The 23,201-nt window shown below is 38.0% G+C and overlaps 1 protein-coding gene across 4 annotated transcripts in view; it reads left to right on the plus strand.

Moving 5' to 3' along the window:
• The window catches only part of rnls (renalase, FAD-dependent amine oxidase), a 106,585-nt gene that overhangs the window by 2,695 nt on the left and 80,689 nt on the right, over positions 1-23,201 (plus strand). For 2 of the 4 annotated variants that reach the window (XM_066665876.1, XM_066665878.1), the window contains exons 2-4: positions 1,030-1,135; positions 1,270-1,415; positions 6,647-6,808. In XM_066665876.1, the coding sequence (XP_066521973.1) occupies positions 1,030-1,135; positions 1,270-1,415; positions 6,647-6,808 (414 nt within the window). The remainder of the gene's footprint in view (positions 1-1,029; positions 1,136-1,269; positions 1,416-6,646; positions 6,809-23,201) is intronic. The other 2 variants (XM_066665877.1, XM_066665879.1) reach the window with 1 other exon arrangement.

The raw sequence follows: 23,201 nt of genomic DNA on the forward strand, positions 1-23,201 counted from the left end.
TGTTCACACCTATTATTGCACCATTATTTTTAGAATATTGAACTTTTAATGCTCAATTTATGCAGTTAATTTGATAAGTTTATGTATTACTCTAGTGTAGCGATATAAATAAAATAAAATGTTTATAGTAATTTTATATGAGAATGCTTCATTGCAAAGAACATACTGACTTTTTTTTAATAATATTTAAAAAAAAAAATTAGAACAAATGTGACAGGTTCGTGTGATATGTACAACACAACATAGACATTCTATATGCATATGCACAATGATAAGTGAATCCTGATGATGTTATTGGTAAATAATTTTTTTTCTTTTGAAACTATTAATTTCTTAATGGGGCGGCACGGTGGCGCAGCAGGTAGTGTTGCAGTCACACAGCTCCAGGGACCTGGAGGTTGAGGGTTCAAGTCCCGCTCCGGGTGACTGTCTGTGAGGAGTTGGTGTGTTCTCCCTGTGTCTGCGTGGGTTTCCTCCGGGTGCTCCGGTTTCCTCCCACAGTCCAAAAAACACATGTTGGTAGGTGGATTGGTGACTCAAAAAGTGTCCAAATGTGTGAGTGTGTGTCGCCCTGTGAAGGACTGGCACCCCTCCAGGGTGTGTTCCTGCCTTGCATCCAGTGATTCTGCCTGCCATATGTTTTGATTGATTCAGTTAGTGTGAGGAAATTGCTTTATTCTGCTCTAACCTTCTTGAGTAAGCTTTTATTAATTATGCATATGTATTGTTTATACTCATTTTTAAATGTTGTCTGTGTTGAAGAAATAAGCAGGTGTGAGGGATTTTAAGGCGTTTATAATTCCACATAAAATGTTTTGAAGGCCTTGACTGGCCTTGATTTCTAGGCAGAAATGAAAATATTTTAAATAAAAAGAAGAAAAAAGGGACATTTCCAATACAAGGCCTGTACTTTCCTTTAAGGCACACATATCAGACAGTGTACAGAAGAATAAATACGTTGCACAATACCAGCCAACTTAATAAATGTCCTTTTCATTTGTAACTCTTTTTGAAACGTGGGTGTTCTAGGGGGAAGAATGTCTACAAGCAGAAGTCCCAGCAATATGTCTTGCACTGCTGATCTTGGTGCACAGTACATCACTGCTACACCATATTACTCCAAAATTCATAAAAGGTGGGTCACACTCTGCCTGTTTCATGTCTCTCATAACAAACTGTGCCTTTAATATGTAATAATGGTTGATATCAGGCTTTGTGTACTAAAGCCTATTTCATATTTCCCTTGTTTTCTTAAAAAATGTTTTCAAGCTTTTATGAAGAACTTCTATTGAATGGTGTTTTAAAACCACTTGAGGCGAGAATGGATGGCTTAATGGTAAAAGACGAAGGCTGCATCAACTATGTGACTCCTACTGGAGCGTCCTCTATCGTCAAACACTTTCTCAAAGAGTCAGGTAGGTTATTTCTCAGCTTTTTCATATTATTCTTAGCTTCCAAACATAACCAAAGAAACTAAAGAAAAATATAACAGATCTCTTTCACATCCAACAGAGCAAACTTCTGCTTACACTGTCAGAAAAGTTGGTGTTGGTAACTTTTGCTGTCACTGTGGTGGTACCCTCAAGGGTACATATTCAGTGCTTTTAAGGAGTTGTGTTGATTTATTATGCCCCATTTAATCTCCAGAACTTTTTATTTTATTTTACACAGTTCTGTAATGAAAGATTATAAATATTCATCCCTCCTTCTAGAGAAGAGAATATAATATATTTTAGGGAACACATCTCAACTTTAAAAACTTTAAAGGTACATTTATACTTCTTGTACCTTTAGCGAAAATGTGTACAGTACCCTAAAATCAGAGTCTTTGCTTGAACAATTTTGAGAAAGCAATGTTTCTGCTTATCTCATTGTAAGATGAAAAAATAGTTTTGCTTTTGCCCTTTAATGACAGAATTAAGTTTCTTCAAAGTGAGTTGGTTCAGACTGTACTGAGTGCTTCAGCTGTTATTCACCAGAATTTCTTTTGAAATCTATGTCAGATTTCCCAGAGAGAGCAAGGGGTCGTTTGGCAAGACTCTGTAATGGTATTTATGGTCACTAAGATCAAGGGAAGAGTTTAGAGGCTGATTTTATTCTAGACCGATTTTAGTTTTGAGACTTCCAGACTCAGGGAAGGATGTTTTGATTTTTTACAAACAAAAGATAAACCTTTATAGAACATAGATGAAAATGAAACAGAAGTGGACAAACCTAGATGCATACACATCTGTTAAAAAGAGTAAACACCCAGTCATGGATGCTGTGTGACTAAGTTATGTCAAGATTCTACATTCAAAACCACCTACCAACGTGAGTTTTTGGACCATGGGAGGAAATCCACATGGAAACAGGGAGAACAAACAAAATTCCTCACAGACAGTCACCCGGAGCGGGACTAGAACCCACAACCTCTAGGTCCCTGGAACTGTGTGATTGTGACACTACCTGCTGCACCACCATGCTGCCCTAATGACTCTACAGTCTAGAGGATTTTAAAGATTTTTTTATACACTATATTGCCAAAGGTATTCATTCACCCATGCAAATAATTGAATTCAGGTGTTTCAGTCACTTCCATGGCCACAGGTGTATAAACACCTAGAAAGCAGACTGCTTTTACAAACATATGTGAAGGAATGGGTCGCTCTCAGGAGCTCAGTGATTTCCAGCATGGTACCGTGATAGGATGTGACCTGTGCTACAGGTCCAGTCGTGTAATTTCTTTTTTACTAAATATTCCACTGTCAACTGTCAGTGGTATTATAACAAAGGGGAAGCAACTGGGAACAACAGCAACTCAGCCACAAAGTGATAGGCCACGTAAAATGACAGAGTGTGGTCAGCGGATGCCAAGGGGCATAGTGCACAGAGGTTGCCAACTTTCTATATAGTCAATTGCTACAAACCTCCAAACCTCAAGTGGTGTTTAGATTAGCTCAAGAACAGAGCGTAGAGAGCTTAATGGAATGCGTTTCCATGGTAGAGCCACTACCAACTTGCATCACCAAGTGCAATGAAAGGCGTCGAATGCAGTAGTGTAAAGCATCCCACCACAGGACTCTAGGACAGTGGAGACGTGTTCCCTAGAGTGAAGAATCACTCCTCTCCATCTGGCAATCTAATGGATGAGTCTGTGTTTTTGGCTGCCAGGAGAACAGTACTTGTCTGACTGCATTGTGCCATGTGTAAAGTTTGGTGGAAGGGGATCATGGTGTGGGGTTGTTTTTTTTTTTTTCAGGAGTTAGTTAGTTAGTTCCAGTGAAAGGAACTCTTAATGCTTCAACATACCAATAGATTGTCGTCAGTTTCATATTGCAAAGGGTGGGCTGACATCAAATTAAACCCTATGGATTAAGAATGGGATGTCACTTAATTTCTTATGCATGGAAAGGCAGATGAGCAATACTTTTGACAATGTGTATTTTAATAATAGGTGAGAATCATTAGTGATGAACAGTTAAATATTTGCTGGATTTCTGTATTTGTAGAAAATAACACACACACATGCACTATATTTGTAGGACCAAAACCAACCATTCCAATATGATGAGGATTACAAAATAGCCAAGAATTTTTTCAATGATATGATCTATATTTATGGCGGCACGTTGGCGCAGCAGGTAGTGTCGCAGTCACACAGCTCCAGGGGCCTGGAGGTTGTGGGTTCGATTCCCACTCCGGGTGACTGTCTGTGAGGAGTTGGTGTGTTCTCCCCGTGTCTGCGTGGGTTTCCTCCGGGTGCTCCGATTTCCTCCCACAGTCTAAAAACACATGTTGCAGGTGGATTGGCGACTCAAAAGTGTCCGTAGGTGTGAGTGAATGTTTGTGTGTGTGTCTGTGTTGCCCTGTGAAGGACTGGCGCCCCCTCCAGGGTGTGTTCCCGCCTTGCGCCCAATGATTCCAGGTAGGCTTTGGACCCACCGCGACCCTGAATTGGATAAGCGGTTACAGATAATGAATAAATGAATTAATGATCTATACTTGTAATCATGTCTATGATGGGAGATTGTTGAGACTGCGATGTCTCAGATTGACTTAAAAATGTAGATTAGCAGAACTTCCATATTGTCCACATTCATTCATTTATTACATTTATTCATTGTCTGTAACCGCTTATCCAGTTCAGGGTCGCAGTGGGTCTGGAGCCTACCCAGAATCACTGGACGCAAGGCAGGAACACATCCTGTAGGTGGCGTCAGTCCTTCACAGGGCGACACACACACATTCACTCACACTCACAACTTATATTTAATTGTAAATAATACAAAGACAACATTTTATATGTTAAAATTTGGTAAATGTATTTTTTTTTAAATAAATTTGACTAGTTTAAATATAATGCAAGCAACACATTACAAAAATGTTGGGATAGGATCATGTTTCTCACTGTGTGACACAACCTCTTCTTTTAACCACACTTGAATATTTAAAAGCACTCATGCACCAAATCTTTTCAGTGAGCCTGAACTAGTTTAGCATCTCTTTTTTAATGGGGCAATGCTGTGGTAGTAAGTGAAGAATGTGGTTTGTCTTACTGAATTAAGCAAGGCCTTTTCTGAAAAAGACGTCTGAATGACATTGTTCAGCATTAACTGTACTTTCACAGATGTGCCAGCCACCCATGCATTGTGCACTCATGAACCCCAAAACCATCACAGATGCTGCCTTTTGAACTGTGCGCTTATAAGAAGCCCAACGGTCCATCTCCTCTTTAACCCAGAGGATGCATCATCCATGATTTTCAAAAATAATTTTACATTTTGATTGGTCAGACCACAGGACACTTTTCCACTTTTCCTGAGTCCATCATAAACAAGCTCAGGCCCAGGGAAAGCGATTATGTGTCTGGATCTTGTTAAAATATGGTTTCTTCTTTGCATGATAGTTTTAACTTGTGTTTGTGAATGCAGTGACATACCGTGTTCACTAACAGTTGTTTTGGGAAGTGTTTCTGCTCTCATGCTGTATTTAATGCAGTGCCACCTGAGGGCCTGAAGATCACAGCCATCCAACACTGGCTTTGGGCCTTGTCCCTTGCATATAGAGATTTATCTGGCTTTTACGATATTATATGCAGTTGATGATTAAATCCCCAAGTTCCTTACTTATATATAAAAATAATTAATATTATTTTTGAATTGTTTTAATCATTGCCCACACAGCCATACATAGAATGGCGAACCCCTCCTCATCTTAACTCCTGAAAAACTTTGCCTCGCTGAGATACTCTTTAAACCCTGTCATGTTACTGACCTTTTGCTTATATACTTTTTTATTTTTATTATTACACAACATTACCAGTGCTTTGTTGCCTCGCCTCAAATATTTTTGGAAAGTGTTGCTGGCATCTAATTTAAAATATGCATGTATTTTTTCAAAAAACAATAACTGTCTAACTGTTGAGATTTGGAATGTTGTCTTTGTATTGTTTTCAGTGAATATGCAATGATCAACCATAATGACCACCTCCTTGTTTCTACATTCATTATCCATTCTCTCAGCTCCACTGACCACACAGGAGCCTTTTGTAGTTCTGCAATTACAAACTGTAGTCCATTTGTTGTTCTGCATATTTTTTTGCCCCCTTTCACCCTGTTCTTCAATGGTCAGGAGCCCCAGATGACCATCCCAGAGAAGGTATTTTCATGGTGGATCATTCCCAGCACTGCGGTGACGATATGGTGGCGTTGTGTTAGTGTGTGTTGTACCAGTCTGAGTGGATCAGACACAGAAGTGCTGCTGGAGGTTTTTAACTCCTCTCTGTCACTGCTGGACTGAGAATAGTCCACCAACCAAAAATATCCAGCCAACAGCGTCCTGTGTCCACTGATGAAGGGCTGGAGTAGAGGACGACCAATATAAACTTTGCAGCAACAGATGAACTACTGCCTATGACTTTACATCTACAAGGTGGACTAATGAGGTAAGTGTGTGTAATAGAGTGGACAGTGAGTGGGCACAGTGTTTAAAAACCCCAGCAGCACTGCTTTGTCTGATCCACTTGTACCAGCACAACACACACTGTGCCACATCAGTGTCACTGCAGCCCTGAGAATGATCCACCACTCAGATCATAGCTGCTGTGATGAATAATAGGGTGAAAGTGGGTGAACAAAGTTCGCAGAGCAGCAGATGGACTTTGTTGTTTTTGAAATTGTCAAACTACAGAGTCCTCCTGTAGGGTCAGTGAAGCTGAGAGTATGGACAATGAGTGTAGAAACAAGGAGGTGCTCTTAATGAAATTGTTGATCGATGCATGATGTAAATAGTTTCAACATCATTGTGTTGTTTTTGTTTATGTTTTGCACAGTGTCCCAAATTTTCTGCAAATGTTCTTAAACTTAATATTGGTCAGTAAGGACGCAAAAGGCAAACCATTTTTTTTGTACCTTCTTGTTTCTGCTTTTCTCTGGCTTTAGCTTTTCATGATTTGATTCATATTTGTAGGGGTTGTTACTCTTGGGACAACTAGTAGCATGCCATTGCTCTCAGGCTGCACTTCCTTGCAAACAATCAGCACTACTTTTTTTCTCTCTTTTCATGGCCCTCTGTGGTATTCCCTTCTGCCTTGTGTCTTTCTTTCCCTCCTCCTTCTAATCCCCCCCCATGACAACATTGCCCACTGTTCTTCTCCATACTCAAGCAGGAGCAGAGGTGTTCTATGGCCATCACGTCACCCACGTTAACCGCAGAGGATCTGGCTGGGAGGTGGGCCGGAAAGAGGGCCCGCCAGAGCAGTTTGATGTGGTGGTCTTAACCATGCCTGTCCCACAGATACTACAATTACAAGGAGACATTGGCTCCTGTAAGTACATTGTCCCACTCGCACACACATACACAGACCCAGTTAGTTACAGTCTTTTACTCACTCTTCACATACTTTAACAGTTGTCAGAATAGTGATATGTATGAGCGATAATAAAGAGCAGGACTCAAATAATTTGTGGTATTCATATATATGTATATATATACATACACACACTGGATTGAAGTACTCACTGCCTATAAATTGCAATGGCGACAATAAAATTTTTCATGGTTTCAAGCTTAAATGCCATCCTCTTCATTCTTCATTATGACCTGTATGTTTATATATATATATATATATATATAGGAATACACCCTGGAGGGGGCGCCAGTCCTTCACAGGGCAACACACACATTCACTCACGCCTACAGACACTTTTTTGAATCACCAATCCACCTACCAAAGTGAGATTTTGGACCATGGGAGGAAACCCACATAGAAACAGGGAGAACAAACAAAACTCCTCACAGACAATCACCCAGAGCGGGACTAGAACCCACAACCTCTAGGTCCCTGGAACTGTGTGACTGCGACACTACCTGCTGCACCACCATGCTGCCCTAATGATTCTACAGTCTAGAGGATTTTAAAGATTTTTTTATACACTATATTGCCAAAAGTATTCACTCACCGATCCAAATAATTGAAATCAGGTGTTTCAGTCACTTCCATGGCCACAAGTGTATAAACACCTAGCAAGCAGACTGCTTTTACAAACATATGTGAAGGAATGGGTCGCTCTCAGGGGCTCAGTGATTTCCAGCATGGTACCGTGATAGGATAGGATGTGACAATAAAATTTTTCATACAGCATCATTGTCCTCAGGCAATGTCCATTTTAACCTATGTAAGGAAAACCACTTGTCTCTGAGGAGTACATGGTTTCAAGCTTAAATGCCAACCTCTTCATTCTTCATTATGACATCATCATCAGCCATTTCTTGGTTAAAACACTTCTAATCTTGGTACCACTTAGAAAAGACCTACACAGACAACCTCAACAACAAATCTAAAGCAAAAAAGGAAACCATTTTTATCTCAAGTGGCTTATATACATGGATCTATAAGGTAACTGTTACTTTGTAATATGTGACTTTGATGACTATCCTTTCCATGAAAAAGAAATTAACATAAACTAGAAGCTTTAAGCGATTAAAAGATACATACACATTGTTCAAAATAAGCATAAACAAATATGATAATGATATGTACAGGGATAATATACTAAGAAAATAATGTGCAAAATAAGGTTATAAATTATAGAGCTCTAATAAAAATAGAGAGATATTGTACCTCTAAAAATTAACATAGAATAAGATATCAGCTGAGATTTTAAAGTGAATATAAAACAAATATATAGAGAGATGCAATAATATAACTATGGAAAATGTGCAAAGAATTGGACACCAGACCATTGTGCAATGCAGCGGTGAATAGTTTTGTGTAAAGTAAATAGGACAAAGAACCTGTTTATGACTTGTCTGTGACCTACTGCTTAATGTCCCTCTCCTGCCAAGGACCCCTAAAACTCATCTTTCAAGTTATTTCCAAGAAAAAAAAATCCTTTACACATATCAAATTAAATTTATTTGTATAGTGCTTTTTACAACTGATGTTTACACAAAGCAGCATCACAGAATTCCAGTAAAGGCAAAGTGGTTTAGATGTAGTTCTGTACCTTCAGCTTCTTTCAGTACATGAAGATATATGAATATGCAATTAGTCTCTGCCTCTATCTCCACCCACCCACAACTCACCTGCAGTTTTGGCTTGTCTGTAACCGCTTATCCAGTTCAGTGTTGCTGTGGGTCCGAAGCTTACCTGGAATCACTGGACCCAAGGCAGGAACACACCCTGGAGGGGGCACCAATCCATCGTACAGCAAATCACTCACACAAATGGACACTTTTGTATACCCAATCCACTTACCAACTTATTTTTTTGAACTGTGAAAGAAAACACTCCTCACAGACAGTCACCTAGAGTGGGGCTCGAACCAGCATTGCTCAAACCTACCCCAGAAGTGGAGGATGAGGAAGCAATGATGTTCCATTAAAAGCCTCGTGTCTATTTGAACTATCTAGAAGCGCCGAGCTGTAAATCACTTCTCTGCGTGCAGGTGTCACAAATGTATGCTTGTTGTTTGAGATACACAAAATGTTTAAGCTCACATTCCAACCTTATTATCAACAGCATGAGGCAACTAAGCAGGGAATGGCTCTCTGGCGTAGAGACAATTTAATCCCTGAGCCTGAGATTTTTAGCAGCTAGCTTTCATTTCTAAAGTAAAGTTACTGTTTGGGCCACAAGCTCATCTTATTTTCTGAGGGAAATGTTTCAGAAGTTTTTCTCTCTCTCTCTCTTTCCCTCTTTCTCTCTCTCGCCAACAATTCCCAAGTCCACAACACAGAAATTCTGAGATTAATTTCTTACTCTGAAATGTCTCAGGCTTTTTCACTGTGTCACTTGCACACAGCTAAGAAATGGCATTTGGAAAGTGGAGAGACCTCAGAACACTGAAAAAGCACGAAAAGGGTTGAGGATGTTGTTGCTTCAAAAGTTGGCAATATTGATTTTTTTAACTAAATTTGACAGCTAACTTTCCATAAAAGTATACGCATACTGAAAATGCTACAAAACAAAACAGCTCGAGTTACAAATGAGTTTCACTTTTTATTCCAAAGTGAATAAAAACTTACAGACAAGTTAAATGTCAGCCATGCACAAGGTACCGTTGGTTCCTTAAAAGATGCAAAACTTCTGAATGAAAATAAACATGTGGCGGAGTTATGTATGAAATCCTAGCTGTCTGAATCCATGTTTTTGAGTCTGTCTTTGGTGCACTACGGTTTCAAATCAGAAATGCTCAAACGACTAATGGTTTCATCCATGATGATTTTTTTTTTTTTTGTAATTCTATCATTAAAAAAATTGACATGTTAACAAGATGAAACCTCTGTTGAGGTTTTCAACATAAAATCAAGTCTGAAATCATTTTTGAGTATACACACAGGTTGCAGGGACATTAATTTTTTTTTTTTTTTTTTGTGCCATATTGGGGACCGATTGTCTGGTTTCATAGCGCAGCACTATTGTAAACTAATGGGAAAGCTGGATAACTGTATCTCATACACAGCTCCTCCCACTCCTGCCTGCTTTAATTATTTCTTTGGTTTGGCTTAAAATTTGGTCTGAAAGTGTAAGTAATCAATGAGAAATGGTTCCAAGCTGCAGTGAAGCCAAGGACGAATCCCAAATGTCTCCCCACACCCTCTGTAGCGCACAATAGAGCACATAAAATAACAAAATAGATAGACTCACGTAATGTCTGTTTGCTAAAATGTTCATGTTTCTCTGTCGAATTAATGTCTAATTATTGTCTGGGTGCAGTGCTATTTAGTTTTGTTATTAGCAATGTGCACTATTTTGGGATGCAACCTGAGCTCCTCTACTGACTGACAGATGAACAGAGCTCTGTTTACAATCATGATGCTGATAAAGGGGTCAGGGATAAATACTTATATTCTTTTCATTTTAACATCTGAATGAGTGTTAATTAAGTTGTGTGTTTGAGTAATGAATAGCCCTACAATATGGCTGCTACTCTACACTGATGGATTGGTATCAGTTATGCAGTTTTGATCTTGTTTGAACCCTGGTCTCTTCCCCTTTCTGCTTGCAGCGCTGGATTTTCAGTAATGAGCCAATCCCACTTTTCTCCATGAGGATGCTGGAATCCATCACCTAGAGTGGCATGGTAGTTAACATGTTGGCATTATTCCTCCCCCCATTTCACATGCTGAATCTTGCTTGCCCTGACAGTCAGGTGATTGCTGTGTGGCTTGAGGGGTCCTGCTGAGAGCGAGACGCTCCCACGGCCTGCTGGGTCGCCAGCTCCATCGGGCTGCTTGTTTAAATTGGTCTCCAGCTGTTTGGCTGCACCCGAGGTTTCACGGGCGGCAGCCAAATTGGTATTCGTAGTGTGAAGTCCTAAACCCAACATGCTTATTTGAAATGGTAAAACAGGAGTCCTAAAGGACAGATATGGAACTGGGGCTAGGCTTTGTTGCAGGGTGGTGGTGGCGGTGGTGGTGGGTGGTGATGGAGGTAGACCAGGCCCTCCGGGGTCTGCCGGTGTTCTTGAAAACGGTGAATAATGCAGGGAGCAAGCAGAAAGCCGCGTCGGCCAGAGAGCGGAGGAGGGGAGGAAAAGCCGCATCACAAATTAGACGGTGGACAGAAAATGGAATGAGACAGCTGAATATGGTGGTGGAATTGCTATCAGGATAGAAATGCCAGTCTAAATGGTTGTGGTGTCACGCACAGGAGAGCAGAAGTAGGCCAGAGCAGGATGGCTTTCCACGCTCTTGATACGCTCAGAAAATGGCTGCTGCTTCAACCGCTGAAAAATTCATGTAAAGTGATCTGGAGTTGAGGGCTGTGTCATCATCGTTACAGGCCGTGTGCTCCGGGCCTTAAGCTGCTAAACTCAGTTAAAGGTACATGAAGAGGAATTTTTAGCCTTCATTCAGAGATAATGGCTGAATTAGCTCCTCCTTTGGTGCTCATTCAGAACTTAGCTGGAAGTCTTTCTGAATTCCATACCAAAGGCCAGGCCTTGGCAGGAAACCCTTGATTTATCCTTTGGGAGGCTCCAGTAAATGCAGGGGCTTACTTAAATGGCCCTTTGTCAAATCATAGTTATTTTAAAGCCACTTCAACAAGGCATGGCATTTTCGACTCATTTTGACTCATTATACTCTATGCTGTTATGGCTTGTTTTATGGTGAGAAACTTCACATGTTCTCTAAAAATAAATATAAATAAAAAATAAAAGCGCATTTGAGAGCATGTTGAAATAATTTCTCCCATTTGTTCTTTTGTTCTTTTATTGTCTGTGGAATGTGCAGTTCTCTCTCTTTCTTTTTTTTTTTTTTACTTTTATGCATCATTTGTTCTTGTTTGATGTCAAAGCACAGCGAGCGGTGGAAATGTTTAAATATGCATAATTCATCATACACATGCTTACCAGGATAGGATATCTGGTGGAGGACAGTGAAACAATGAAGCATGGTAAAGATTCAAGTGCCTGTAGCTGTAGACAAAACCTGGATTATATAGGGAATGATGTCACCTGCGTATAGTTTTGCAGTGGCAGGAGCTGGACAGTTGGGGGCAGTAGCCAGGTGTGCAGCGCCACAGAGGAGATGCAATCTGGAAACAATTTACACTGGTTATAGATACACACTAGAAAGAAAAAAAGACAGCCTCACACATCCTGCCTACTCAACATATTTCTGAAATCACCAGAGAATTTAATAATCTAAAAGCTACATGTTATTTCTATATAATTATATGTTGGCTTAGACTTTTTTTTTGCTTTAAATATAGTTCTCCTTGTTCCTGGACATATGTCTTTGATGGACAAATTATTGTTAGTGATGAACACTTTTCTTGAGTATCTGCACTGCAAATATTTCCAAGTATTTATTCACTCCACTCCTGACCTTTTAGTACACTAACTACTGCAACATACTGTTGACAGAATTATACAATTTTGCATAACAGCCCAAAAAATATGAAAAATAAATCAAACAAATCATAGTGCAGTTCTCACTATTTTTTGGAGTTTGGAGAAGGAAATGAAAGGCAATATATTTGTTTCCAACCGAGGAGAAATGTCAGACTGCTCAAATACCTGACATTACTTTTATTTTGATAGTTGTGTGTTACATCTAAAAGCAAATATCTCTTTTTTTCAACTTGGCTTGAGCTGAATTTCATCAAAAGTGCCTTCTTTTAAATAGTACTGGATTTGTACTTTGTCCACCAACACTCAGTTGACCAAAGCATAGTTAAGACTTCTGTAATCAATAATATAGGCTATGTTTAAATAAATGTGTGCATACGGGTGTGCTTGTCCATGGCACGGTACATTCACAGAAAATTGGGCAATATATTATAATCTTTTTTACCCCCTGTTTCTTTCATGCGTTCCACAAATGCACATGAATAGCTGTATATCTTCTTCTCATCTCATGCCAAGATCTCAGAAGAGAAAGTAAAATGAACAAAAAAGCTTCAGAGCTCTTTTGAAAGAGCTTCCATAGGGACTGGGGCTGTTTTATAGTGTTTCTGAGGCATCCTGCCCTTTGTTGTATAGCAAGCCTAAGTCTTTATGATGTTTATCAGTGCGTCTTCTTTACATTTCATGAGCTGTATCTTTGGTACAAGAGTTAAGAAGTGCTGAAACTATTCAGCATTGATCAACAGTTGCAACAGTTTGTATGGTACAGGTAAACTAGGCAAGGTTTGGGTTTTTCGCTCCTGCTTTCGCTGTACTGAAATCAGCAAGAAAGGCGAGGGAGAGGGGCTGTGGTATCCTGCCCTCCTCCAAAATGGTACATAGTGCAGTTTCTTTAGTGCTGAGCCTAGAGTAGCAACCACAGGGATTCTGTTCTTTCAGTTACAGGTCAGTGATGCATCACAATGATTTATAAGCTGTAATTGTAATTAATTGTAAAAATATTACATAGTGTTGCTTTAAAAGTTTGGACAATTTCCATTGCTCCAGTCATTATAAAATATTCAAACGTTATAAAAATAGCTATCATTTACAAATTGAATATGAAAAACAATGTAATTGGATATACAACGAGTATTCATAAGACTATGCAGGTGGAGCCAGGAATACTGCCCTTCAAAAAAATGTTAAACTAATTGAAAAAATAATAATGAAAAATTAGAAAATTGTACAAAAATGGTGTTTATTTTATTTTTATTTTGTTATTATTTTCTAAAGGGGCACTATGGCCAAAGTGAGAATGTAAGCATTGCTTCATTTGTCAAGGACACAAAACTTTTGCCTCCCTATCTGAATAATGCAGAAGGAAGCCAGGTAGCACATCTTCATTTATTATAATCTACATCCATGCATTTCTTTTTCCCAGTGCTTGTATGACTTATTTGAATAATACATACATAATTAATAAATCCAGATACAGACAGAGTATAAAAGATTAGATTTTATGTTTGTATATACTGCACATGTTTATTGTTTGTTTGTTTTTTATAAGTTGCTTCATTGTGTTAAACTCAGCAAATTAGTAGGAAAAATTCTATTTAGTTTGTGCCTTGTATAAGATGTGTTATCTTAATTTACATAATTTAAGTTGGAAAATCTACAGAACATGTAATTTGACTTGAGGGGTCCAAAATTATATTACATTCATAAATAACCACAGTTAATGAGATGTACAGTTAACAATTTACAGTAGGCTTTTTCCCAAGGTAGATGGTAAAGGAAGGAGTCTGCTAAGTCATTAAAGGAACGCTGGACTCTTTTACAGGATCTTTTGTTGTATAAATGTGGACATTCATTAAGATTTGAGAGAAGTACAAAGCGTTCCATTTGCCACAGGGGAGTGTGACAGTGGGAGAGGGTCCGGTGTGTAAATTATTGAGCGTAATCTGAAGGCAGTGCGACTCGCAGTGCTGCCAAGTGGCTTCTGCATCTGGTTTAGGCCGCTCTGGCCCTTCCTCCAGCTTTTCATGCGCTGGAAGGGAAATGGAGGATAAATATGGCAATGCAGCATTCACAAAAAGATGAATGAACTCAGCACGGCATGCCTGCTGTAAATCAGAGCGGGATTCCGATTATTTGTTCTTCAGTAATATATAACTGAGCAATTTGGGTCAGTGGTTTGACTTAGTTCCTGGTGCAGGGTCTTAGGGGAGAGGTGTGTGTTCCTACAGAGAGTCAGTGCCAGAACTTTAATGCATTCAGCTGTAGTCAAAGCCCTGATAGATCCTGTATGCTTTTTATACAGTGATATCCACCTCCCGCTGCACGATTTTCCCCATTTCATTGCAAAAAATTATACTTTTTGTCAGCAAATCAAACTTTTTTTCACACAAATGAAAATACACTTGAATAAATATTTAATGATGATAAGAAAAATTTAAAAAAATATATTAATAATGTTTTCTATTGATATAGATGCGCAAGCAAGACAAGCAAGGTTTGGTGTCAAAATTTAGCCTTGTTAGATTGTGAAATCAATAGTAACCCAAATGTTTTATGTAAACATCAAAATGTTTTTCCACCCAATCAAACCGCATTCAGGGATTTCTGAAGGCTGTGTAGAGCCATGTGGTTTAGGCCACTCTGTAGCTGAATTCTGCCGCTAGCTTATTTAGACAACATGGGCCGTATTCACAAAAATTTCCTAAGAAAAGGAAAAATTACAAATGATCTTAAAATATAAAGTTCATAAAAATGTTCTTTAATGTGATTCTCAAAAATCTTAAATATTGTATTTAGAGAGTATGAATTATGTACAATCTTTTATTATCATTTAATTATTGTTATTACTTAAAGATTTTTCTTAAGACAATTTTCATTGTTTTTTTTTAATTATAATGTTTTTGCTTCTGTATGTAATGAAGCATTTCCTGCTGCATTTCCGTTTATGAATGCCACACACTTTTAAATATGAATTGACTGTGACTGTTATTATAGGCAGTGTGAGGCTTGCGCAAGGTTAAGAAAATAGCTAAGAACATATATATATAATTTTTTTTTTTTTTTTTTTTGCTGTTAAATTTTGACTATTTCATATTAAATTAATCAAAATCTTGTTACAATAAATAAATAAATACTTTAGAGTGAACATTTGACAAACATCTAGATGTTTTTCATTCATTTATTGCGGAAGTTCTGTTTGTTGCAGTCATGTGGTTTTTGTTCCACCATATAACAAACACAGCTGTGTTTTACATCGCTTGGATGATGAGTGAAACAATTGAAAATCAGTTGAACCGTGACATTAACATACAGAAAATATAAGATATCGTTTCCTACTCCTCTAAAGTTTCCTTCTCAGGGGCATGAGGTTTTCTCATGACGGCGACGCTGTATTCCTCTGTCGAGGCTGAATGTCTGTCAGTGACGTTCTCCACCAGTCCAGCTGCCAGAAATTAACATGAGAGAGAGCGGAATGCAGCTTTTGCAAGAGCTGGCACAGGCCATTTGGGCCCAAATGACATAAGAATGTTAGTGTTCTCAGGCCCCTCTGAGCTCTCTTTGTGGGGACTCTGCGGGGCAGAAATCTCAGAGGGCAGAAAGTAACATTCTGGGTTTAACTTTTGTCATTTCACTGTGGCAAAAGCAGCTCTATCTGTGCTTCTGCATCTGAGGATGTAATTGATAACAGGTGGTCAGACCTGTTCTACAACAGTGCAGAGATAGAGGGAGAGGCTGAGGGACATGCGTTTAAAATGTGATCAAAATTCACTTCCAGTTTGGCAAGCATGGTCGAGCATATGAGGAACCAGTTCTGCTTTTGTGGTTTAAGAGAGAGAAGCCCTAAAAGAGGAAGCTCACACTCTGCCTAGAAAAACTTTAAGGCCTTTTCTGAGGTCTGGTGCTGTTTCCCAACACTTTTGCTGTAATATTTTAATAAAATTATATGAACATTTGCTGCATGTCCAAACATTTATAGAGACCTGTAGAATTAATAAATTCCGGTCCATTAATATACACCCATTGTGGACACAGGTTTTCAGCTGTACAAACGCAGGCCTGTTACAATAATTATATTATGCACTTATCATACAATATATGGACTTTTCCTGAATATAATTTGTTTACCTCAATAACGTCTATTTTGTTTCCTGGCGTGCTTGTTTACATAAGAATGTCATGTGTTCTGTTCTGTTCTCTGGTTTTCTCTGTTCTTTCATTCTGGGACAGTTATGTTGATTTGATAAAATTTATTTTATTTATAGTTTATTTATTTATCTATTAATTCCAGTGTCTGAAAATTCTTAATACAGTGGCATGCATACAGTTAGGCACCCCTGTTCAAAATGACTGTTACTGTTAAACAAGTTGTAAATGGCAAATTCCCTTTGTGTATAAGCAAAAACTATTTTTAATTTTCAGGTTATTAAAAAAAAAAAAAGGAAAAGGGCCCAGAGCAAAACTTTGGGCATCTTGCATGGTGAGTACCTCGTAGCACCTTCTTTGGCAGGTATCATATCTTGTAAAAGCCAAGAGTCTTTCACTTCTCATCTGAGGAATTTTCATCCATTCTTCCTTGCAAAAGTCTTTCAGTGCTTGCACTGTTCTTTTGAGGTCTATCTACATATTTTCAGCTCAGGTGACTGTGAGGACCAAAGTAAAACCTTCAGCTTGCACCATTTGAGGAAGTATTGGATTTTGAGGTGTGTTCAGGATCATTATCCAGGGGGTTCTGATTTGCCTAGAAATGCTACGAGCAGCTGTCTGTGAAATTTTTCTTGACCTCCACCGTTGCTATTAACTGCCATTTCTCAGTTAGATTTCAAGCTGAGGAAATGGCAACCTGAAAATACTTTGCTATCTCCTTATAGACTTCTCCTACTTTGTGAGCCTCAACCATTTCATTTTCAGAGTGCTAAGTAGCTGCTTTGAAGAAGCCATGGCTGCTGTATTTGGTATAAGGTTAGAGGAGTCTGGGTACATAAAGCGTTGAATTTTGCTTCACCTGGCCTTTCTTAAAGGATGATTTTGAGCAAACCATCACCCTAACAGGCTAATTAAGGTCGGAGACCTCATTCAAAGTAATCTGAGCGCTTAAATCTCCTAGTGTTCCCATTCTTATGCAACATACCTTTCCTTTTTTCACTCTAAAATTGTTTAAAAAAAATCTTAAAAATATTGCTTAAGTTGTTGAAAGGTGTGTTTCATCATTAATTTTGTTTTGTTTTTTTGGAGATCATTTCATCTTCAGCTTGCTTAATAGTTCAAAGTAACAGTGATGTAGCATCTGTAAATCCAGGGATGCTAGAATTATCATCATTGCTGACAGACAAGGTCTTGTTCATCCGAGTCCAATAAATATATGGCATCAGTTATTGGTTTGAAATATTGATCAACTCTTAACATTTGGCTAAAGATGGTAGATATTTATGGTAACAGCTGCCAATACTGAGATGATTTAACTCTTTATAAAGATACAGAGGCAAACAGGCTTTTTGTAGAGTATGTCAGCTGTGGGTTGGTTAGGTTTAGTTGAGGTTTGAGGTGAAGTTTAGTTTGAATTGTTACCAAACTCAGTAGGACAGAATTCTGTTGAATTTAATACAATGTATGTTTACTGGAATGTAGGTGAAAGTCAAAAAGCATCTACAAAGCATTTGTGATACAATTTTAAAATACAATAATACCTTGATTTACGAGTTTAATTTGTTCTGTGACTGAGTGCATAACTCCATTTGCTCATATATCAAATTAAATTTCCCCATTAAAATGAATTGATATGTTATTAATCTGTTCCAGACCCCCAAAAACCACACTTTTTTTGTTACGTGGTTTTAAATAAGAAAAATGTCATTTATAAAAAAAATGTATAAAAAGAATAATACATAATAAAAGAGAATGTAAAGAAATAAACCAGTTCTATTAACCGGTTCTATAAGTATATTTACCTTGAAGATTAGACAAAGATGCTGGCAGAGGTGGAGGAGATTGCCGGAGAAAGTTGGGGGAATTTATTATTACAGTTTTAATTTGATTCACTTGTAAGTCAAGGTTTCACTGTACAGTGTTGCAAAATTTATAGTTTTATTTTAATTTGCTTTGTGTTCCTTTACAAATATGTTTCATGAAACATACTCTTAGAAAAAGTGTCACTGTGGTGGTATTCAGTACTATTACTATTCAGTAAGTTTGGTCAGGGAACATAATTGGCCCGTATTTTATATTAATTGTAGATTATTATAGGAAGTTTACGTACGTATTTTTTAAGCTCCTTGTGCTCCCCCTAGTGTAATTCATTTTGTACAGCACTGTAATGGAATCAATGGGGAGGTTTTTACCCTCACCCACAAGTAACAAGTGCAGTTTCTGCAATGTGGAGCCCAGAGAAGCAATGACAGAGGCTTTAGTCTTCCTATTATATTTCAGTGAAGCAGCACAATGGTTTTTGAAGCTTTCATTTTAAGCTAAAATATTACCTAGTGTTCCTTTAAGTTGTGTTTATTTGATACATTGATTACATTTCCAGATTTATAATTTTTTTTTTTTTAATTTACACATTTCTGCAATAAAATCACTCCTTGTGTAGAAAAGATGTAATATACCTTTTTGAACCAAACTGGATTTTAAAACCACAGTTTTACCTTTTAGAGCCACATTGACACTTTTTATACCTTTAGTGAACAATAGTGTACCTGTACGTTTTTTCTGTATGTGTAGTATATGCCAGCTGGGCCGGTTAATTCTTATTTTCATCACTGAGCATTTTACAATGGCAACTCTCTCAGGGCCAAAGTTTACTTTGTTCCTCTAAGACCCAGATGACTGCATGTGCTGTATTTGTTTGAAATTATAGACGTTGATGGACTGTGAATCGTAAAGCTGGATTCACTTGGCTGCTCTTTATGTACTGCTTACATGTTCTGCACGTTTAAACATATGTCTACTATGTCATAATTAAAGCTGAGAAGGGGGCATTTTACTCCTCACTCTAAAAAATGCAAAAAATAGGTCTATAAACCAATGCTATGGAATAACGTTTTTTTTTTTTTTTTAAGAGAAACTACATCTTGTTGGTTTCAGCTAACTCCATAAGTAAAAAAAAAATGTCTAAAAATGTTGCCAAAATATTTCCTCACTCTAAGCTCATAAACAGTCAGTGTATAAGGTTCTGCAAAGTTGCATTACTGTTAACTAAGGGCACAAACAGTGTAAATGCTCCTCTAAAGGGACAACAGTTGTTACAACATCCAGTTGTGTTCCCGAAAGTTATATTACATTCTCTTCTCCAGAAGGAGAAGTGAATATTTGTAAGATTTCATTTTAGAACTGTGTAAAATAAAACAACTAAATATAAGTCTTGGTGATGTAACGCAACATAAAAGTCTACAATTAAAATAAAATATAGTACAGTTATGTTCCCAAACTAAAATACCAAGGTACCATCACAGTGACATTTTTTTGTAAGAGTGTATGCTTCATAAGTTAACTGATTTGCGGAATATAAAGTGTCATTGTCCCATCTGCGCCTATAGCAGATTGAAATCAGAGAGGTGCTGCAGTCCAAACTGACCATAATAACAATATTATTTTGAGGGTTTGGAAATATATGTTCAATTTTGGATGGAGAGGATATATTATATTATTACAGAGCAATACATATCAGATGTTAATTAAAATAAAATAAGTCTTAGGGTGTAATTGCTGTTTAAAGCACATCTAAAGAACTGTATGTAATGGTTACAGGTAGAATATGTACATCGAAATCAACACGGATCCCTTATTTCTCTGGTTAAAGTTTGCTGTGGGGCAGTGTTCATAAATGTGTTCATAAAACCTCAAAAGGCACTTCATTATAACTAACATAGACCTACATAAACTCTTTTAAAACTCATTCAACAAGATTCCTTTGTCCAAAACATTGCATTTGGCAGTTGTGATGCCAATTCGACACAAAATCAATGTCAGGTGTCTTATTCACAAAAAAAAATAATAATAATAATTATATATATATATATAAGACACACCCATGTCTTCTGACATTAGTGGTACGCCAAGTTGACAAAAGCAGCTTTTATGAAGAATCCATTATTAAAGCTTATATGTAGATGTTTTAAAACTTTATGAACATTGTGTACAGTGAATCATTAGTGTTTTATTTTCTGCGTACTTCTTTGAGAGTACCGCTTTACTTCACAGCTGTAGCCATGAACTCCACCAGCAGTTCCAGTCGCCCTGAGGGTCACGTGTCCCCTCGGTCGCTGAGTGATGGAGAGCCCACACCCTTTTCTATTGTCCAAGCCCCTACTTTTATTTCCTGACCACTTCAGCCCACTCCAGTGCTGCGACGAGCCCACACTAAACTCCCTGAGCATGTGAGCCTTTTTTGGATTACGTCATTTTGCAGATCTTTGAATGGCTGTTGTCTTTTTTTTTTTTTTTTTTTCCTGCCCTCCAGCGTACCTCCATGTGCCCAACAGTTAAGCTGCTGTGGGTCGTTTCCCCCATCCCTATCCTCCCGTTGGCCTTGAAACTCTACTGATATTCAGAAACCTGATTCTTTGTTTGTAATGAAATTAAAGCTCTATTTTTGGCAGGCTAAGTCTCTCATGTGATAATCAGTCTGCCTGGCTGTTTTATTCAATTTGGGGCTCGACTATGAAAGATAAGTACCATACAATGTTTTTTTACGTTTTTGTTTATTGTTTAAAATGGTCAGTAATCAGTGTATATAATAACAGATATTATAGGATGCCATAGTACACACAAAATGTAGCCACCCTTATATATATATATATATATATATATATATATGAGTAAGTACCAAGCATATCATTTTGCAAGCAATTACCTCGAGCTCCAGTCCATGCTTTGGAATACAATTAATGTGTCGAATTACATCATCTTCCTCTGAGTTAGGGAGTCTCTTTTTGTCTCCCATCGAGTGTGTGGCTGTCTGGTTTTGTTGCTTTCAAGTCTGTGAGTCTGGCATGATGTAATCCCTTGTTCTGACTCCTGACAGAGACGCATGGCTTATTTCCTTTGCACTGTCTGGGTGCTTGCTTCTAAATGGATGCTCGCTCGCTTGCTCTTTCTGTTTCTCCTTATTTTCTGTATCTCTCTCTCACACACACAAGCGTTCTGAGCACTTCTCTCCGAGGAACTGAGAAGACCAAACCATGTAGGTGTTTTTTTCACCTCTCTCTTTATAATTAGGTCGCTTGCCTCGCGAAGAACAGTGTTTAGTTTGCCATTGACACCCCACAAGGAGAGCTTCTTTTCTTCAGTCTGGCCACCTTGTGATAGGATCAAGTGATCAAGTGTTGGTGTTATTTTACACTTGGCATGTCAATTGTAAGTGTATTGTTGCATTTACATAAACAAAGGAATAGTTTAGATCATTGCAGGGCTTGTACACTATATTCAGCTACTTTAATGTGAAGCTATGGTCAACACAGACATTCAGCTGTAGACATTGTTTGTTTAATCTCCATAGAAATGCATGAGATGAAATGGGATGCTCTGGAGCAGCTGCACCATTCTCAATGCCAAATGTGGGCTAGAGTGGTATAAAGGGAATCCAAAACTAATCATCCAACATAACCTCACTGATATCCTCTTGGCTTGGTGCAATCAAATCCCAACCAGCAGTGATTAATTTAGAGAAGTCCTCCTAAGAGTAGAGGCTGCAACAAATGAATAACCTTAAATTTTGAGGAGCAGATATTTACCAAATTTGTGAGTTGTACTGTATTGTTAAAGAACTGCATTAAATATGTAATCTGCAGTCTTATGCAATAGTTACCTATTTTATTACAGCACAACTGTGGAAATGCCTTTTTTTGCTTCTTTTATAAAATATAAAATGATTTTCGTACACTTACACAAGGAAGGAAGACATCCAAACCTATTGCCTGCACCCTACTGGTTCATAAAACCATTCTGAGTAAGAATACTTAAAGGTAATGTTTCCAAAATGCTCTTTATAAAATTGCAAGAGTGTTTCCTTATTATTTGAAAGCTCTCTATTCTATTTGCATGCAGAAAAAAGCTACAGTTTTTTACAAAGCCCTAGCTCAGTCAGTGGGAAGAAACTATCGCTGTCTAAAATGGCTTTGGCTTCTCTCTGTGTGCTGCTGCCTGTGCCACAGCCAAGAAGTGGCATCTGAAGGCATTTGGATAGTGGAGAGACCTCTGAACCTTTAAAAGCACGAAAAGAAATGAGGATGTTGCTCTATTCCGGCTTCATATGCGGGTAATATTGATTTATTCTTGCTGTTCCAGAGGTATTACTTAACTTAAGGTGTAAATGACTTTAGCACCTAAAGTTCCATGAAAGTAAATGCAGATAGAAAGTGCTGCACAAACTTCAACCACAAACAAGGTATAGTAGGCTTGTTACTCAAACACACCGTTCCACCTTAAAAGATGCAGAGCTTCTGAATGAATGAAATTGTTTTGCTGTGAGAACAGCAGTTCTTCAGAATTGTCAACATTGCCTTTAAAACTTCCCACTAGAAACAGCAGCAGTTTTAGGCAATGATTACTGTATAGCAGGCTGAATATTTCAAATAACACCTGCGTGTTAAAATTTGCTAGTGTCTGTCACTGTGTAAATGACATTGAGGTAGTGATTAATCTAGAGATGTGAACGAACGTGATCAACCTGAGAACAACTGTGTAAGTAATCTGTGTAAGTAAACTGAATAAATGTAGATTGTTAATGTACAGGCACTGTGAATGTAAGTGCTGATCAGATGAATTGCCATAAGGACACGAATAAACTGTACTGTGGCACATGTTCTCTTCTCAGCACAAGTTACACATTCATTTGGTATGCAGGAAGTCACAGGTTTAAAGGCCCAGTCA

The sequence above is a fragment of the Hoplias malabaricus genome, chromosome 3, assembly GCF_029633855.1.
Source record: "Hoplias malabaricus isolate fHopMal1 chromosome 3, fHopMal1.hap1, whole genome shotgun sequence".
Classification (NCBI taxonomy): Eukaryota; Metazoa; Chordata; class Actinopteri; order Characiformes; family Erythrinidae; genus Hoplias; species Hoplias malabaricus.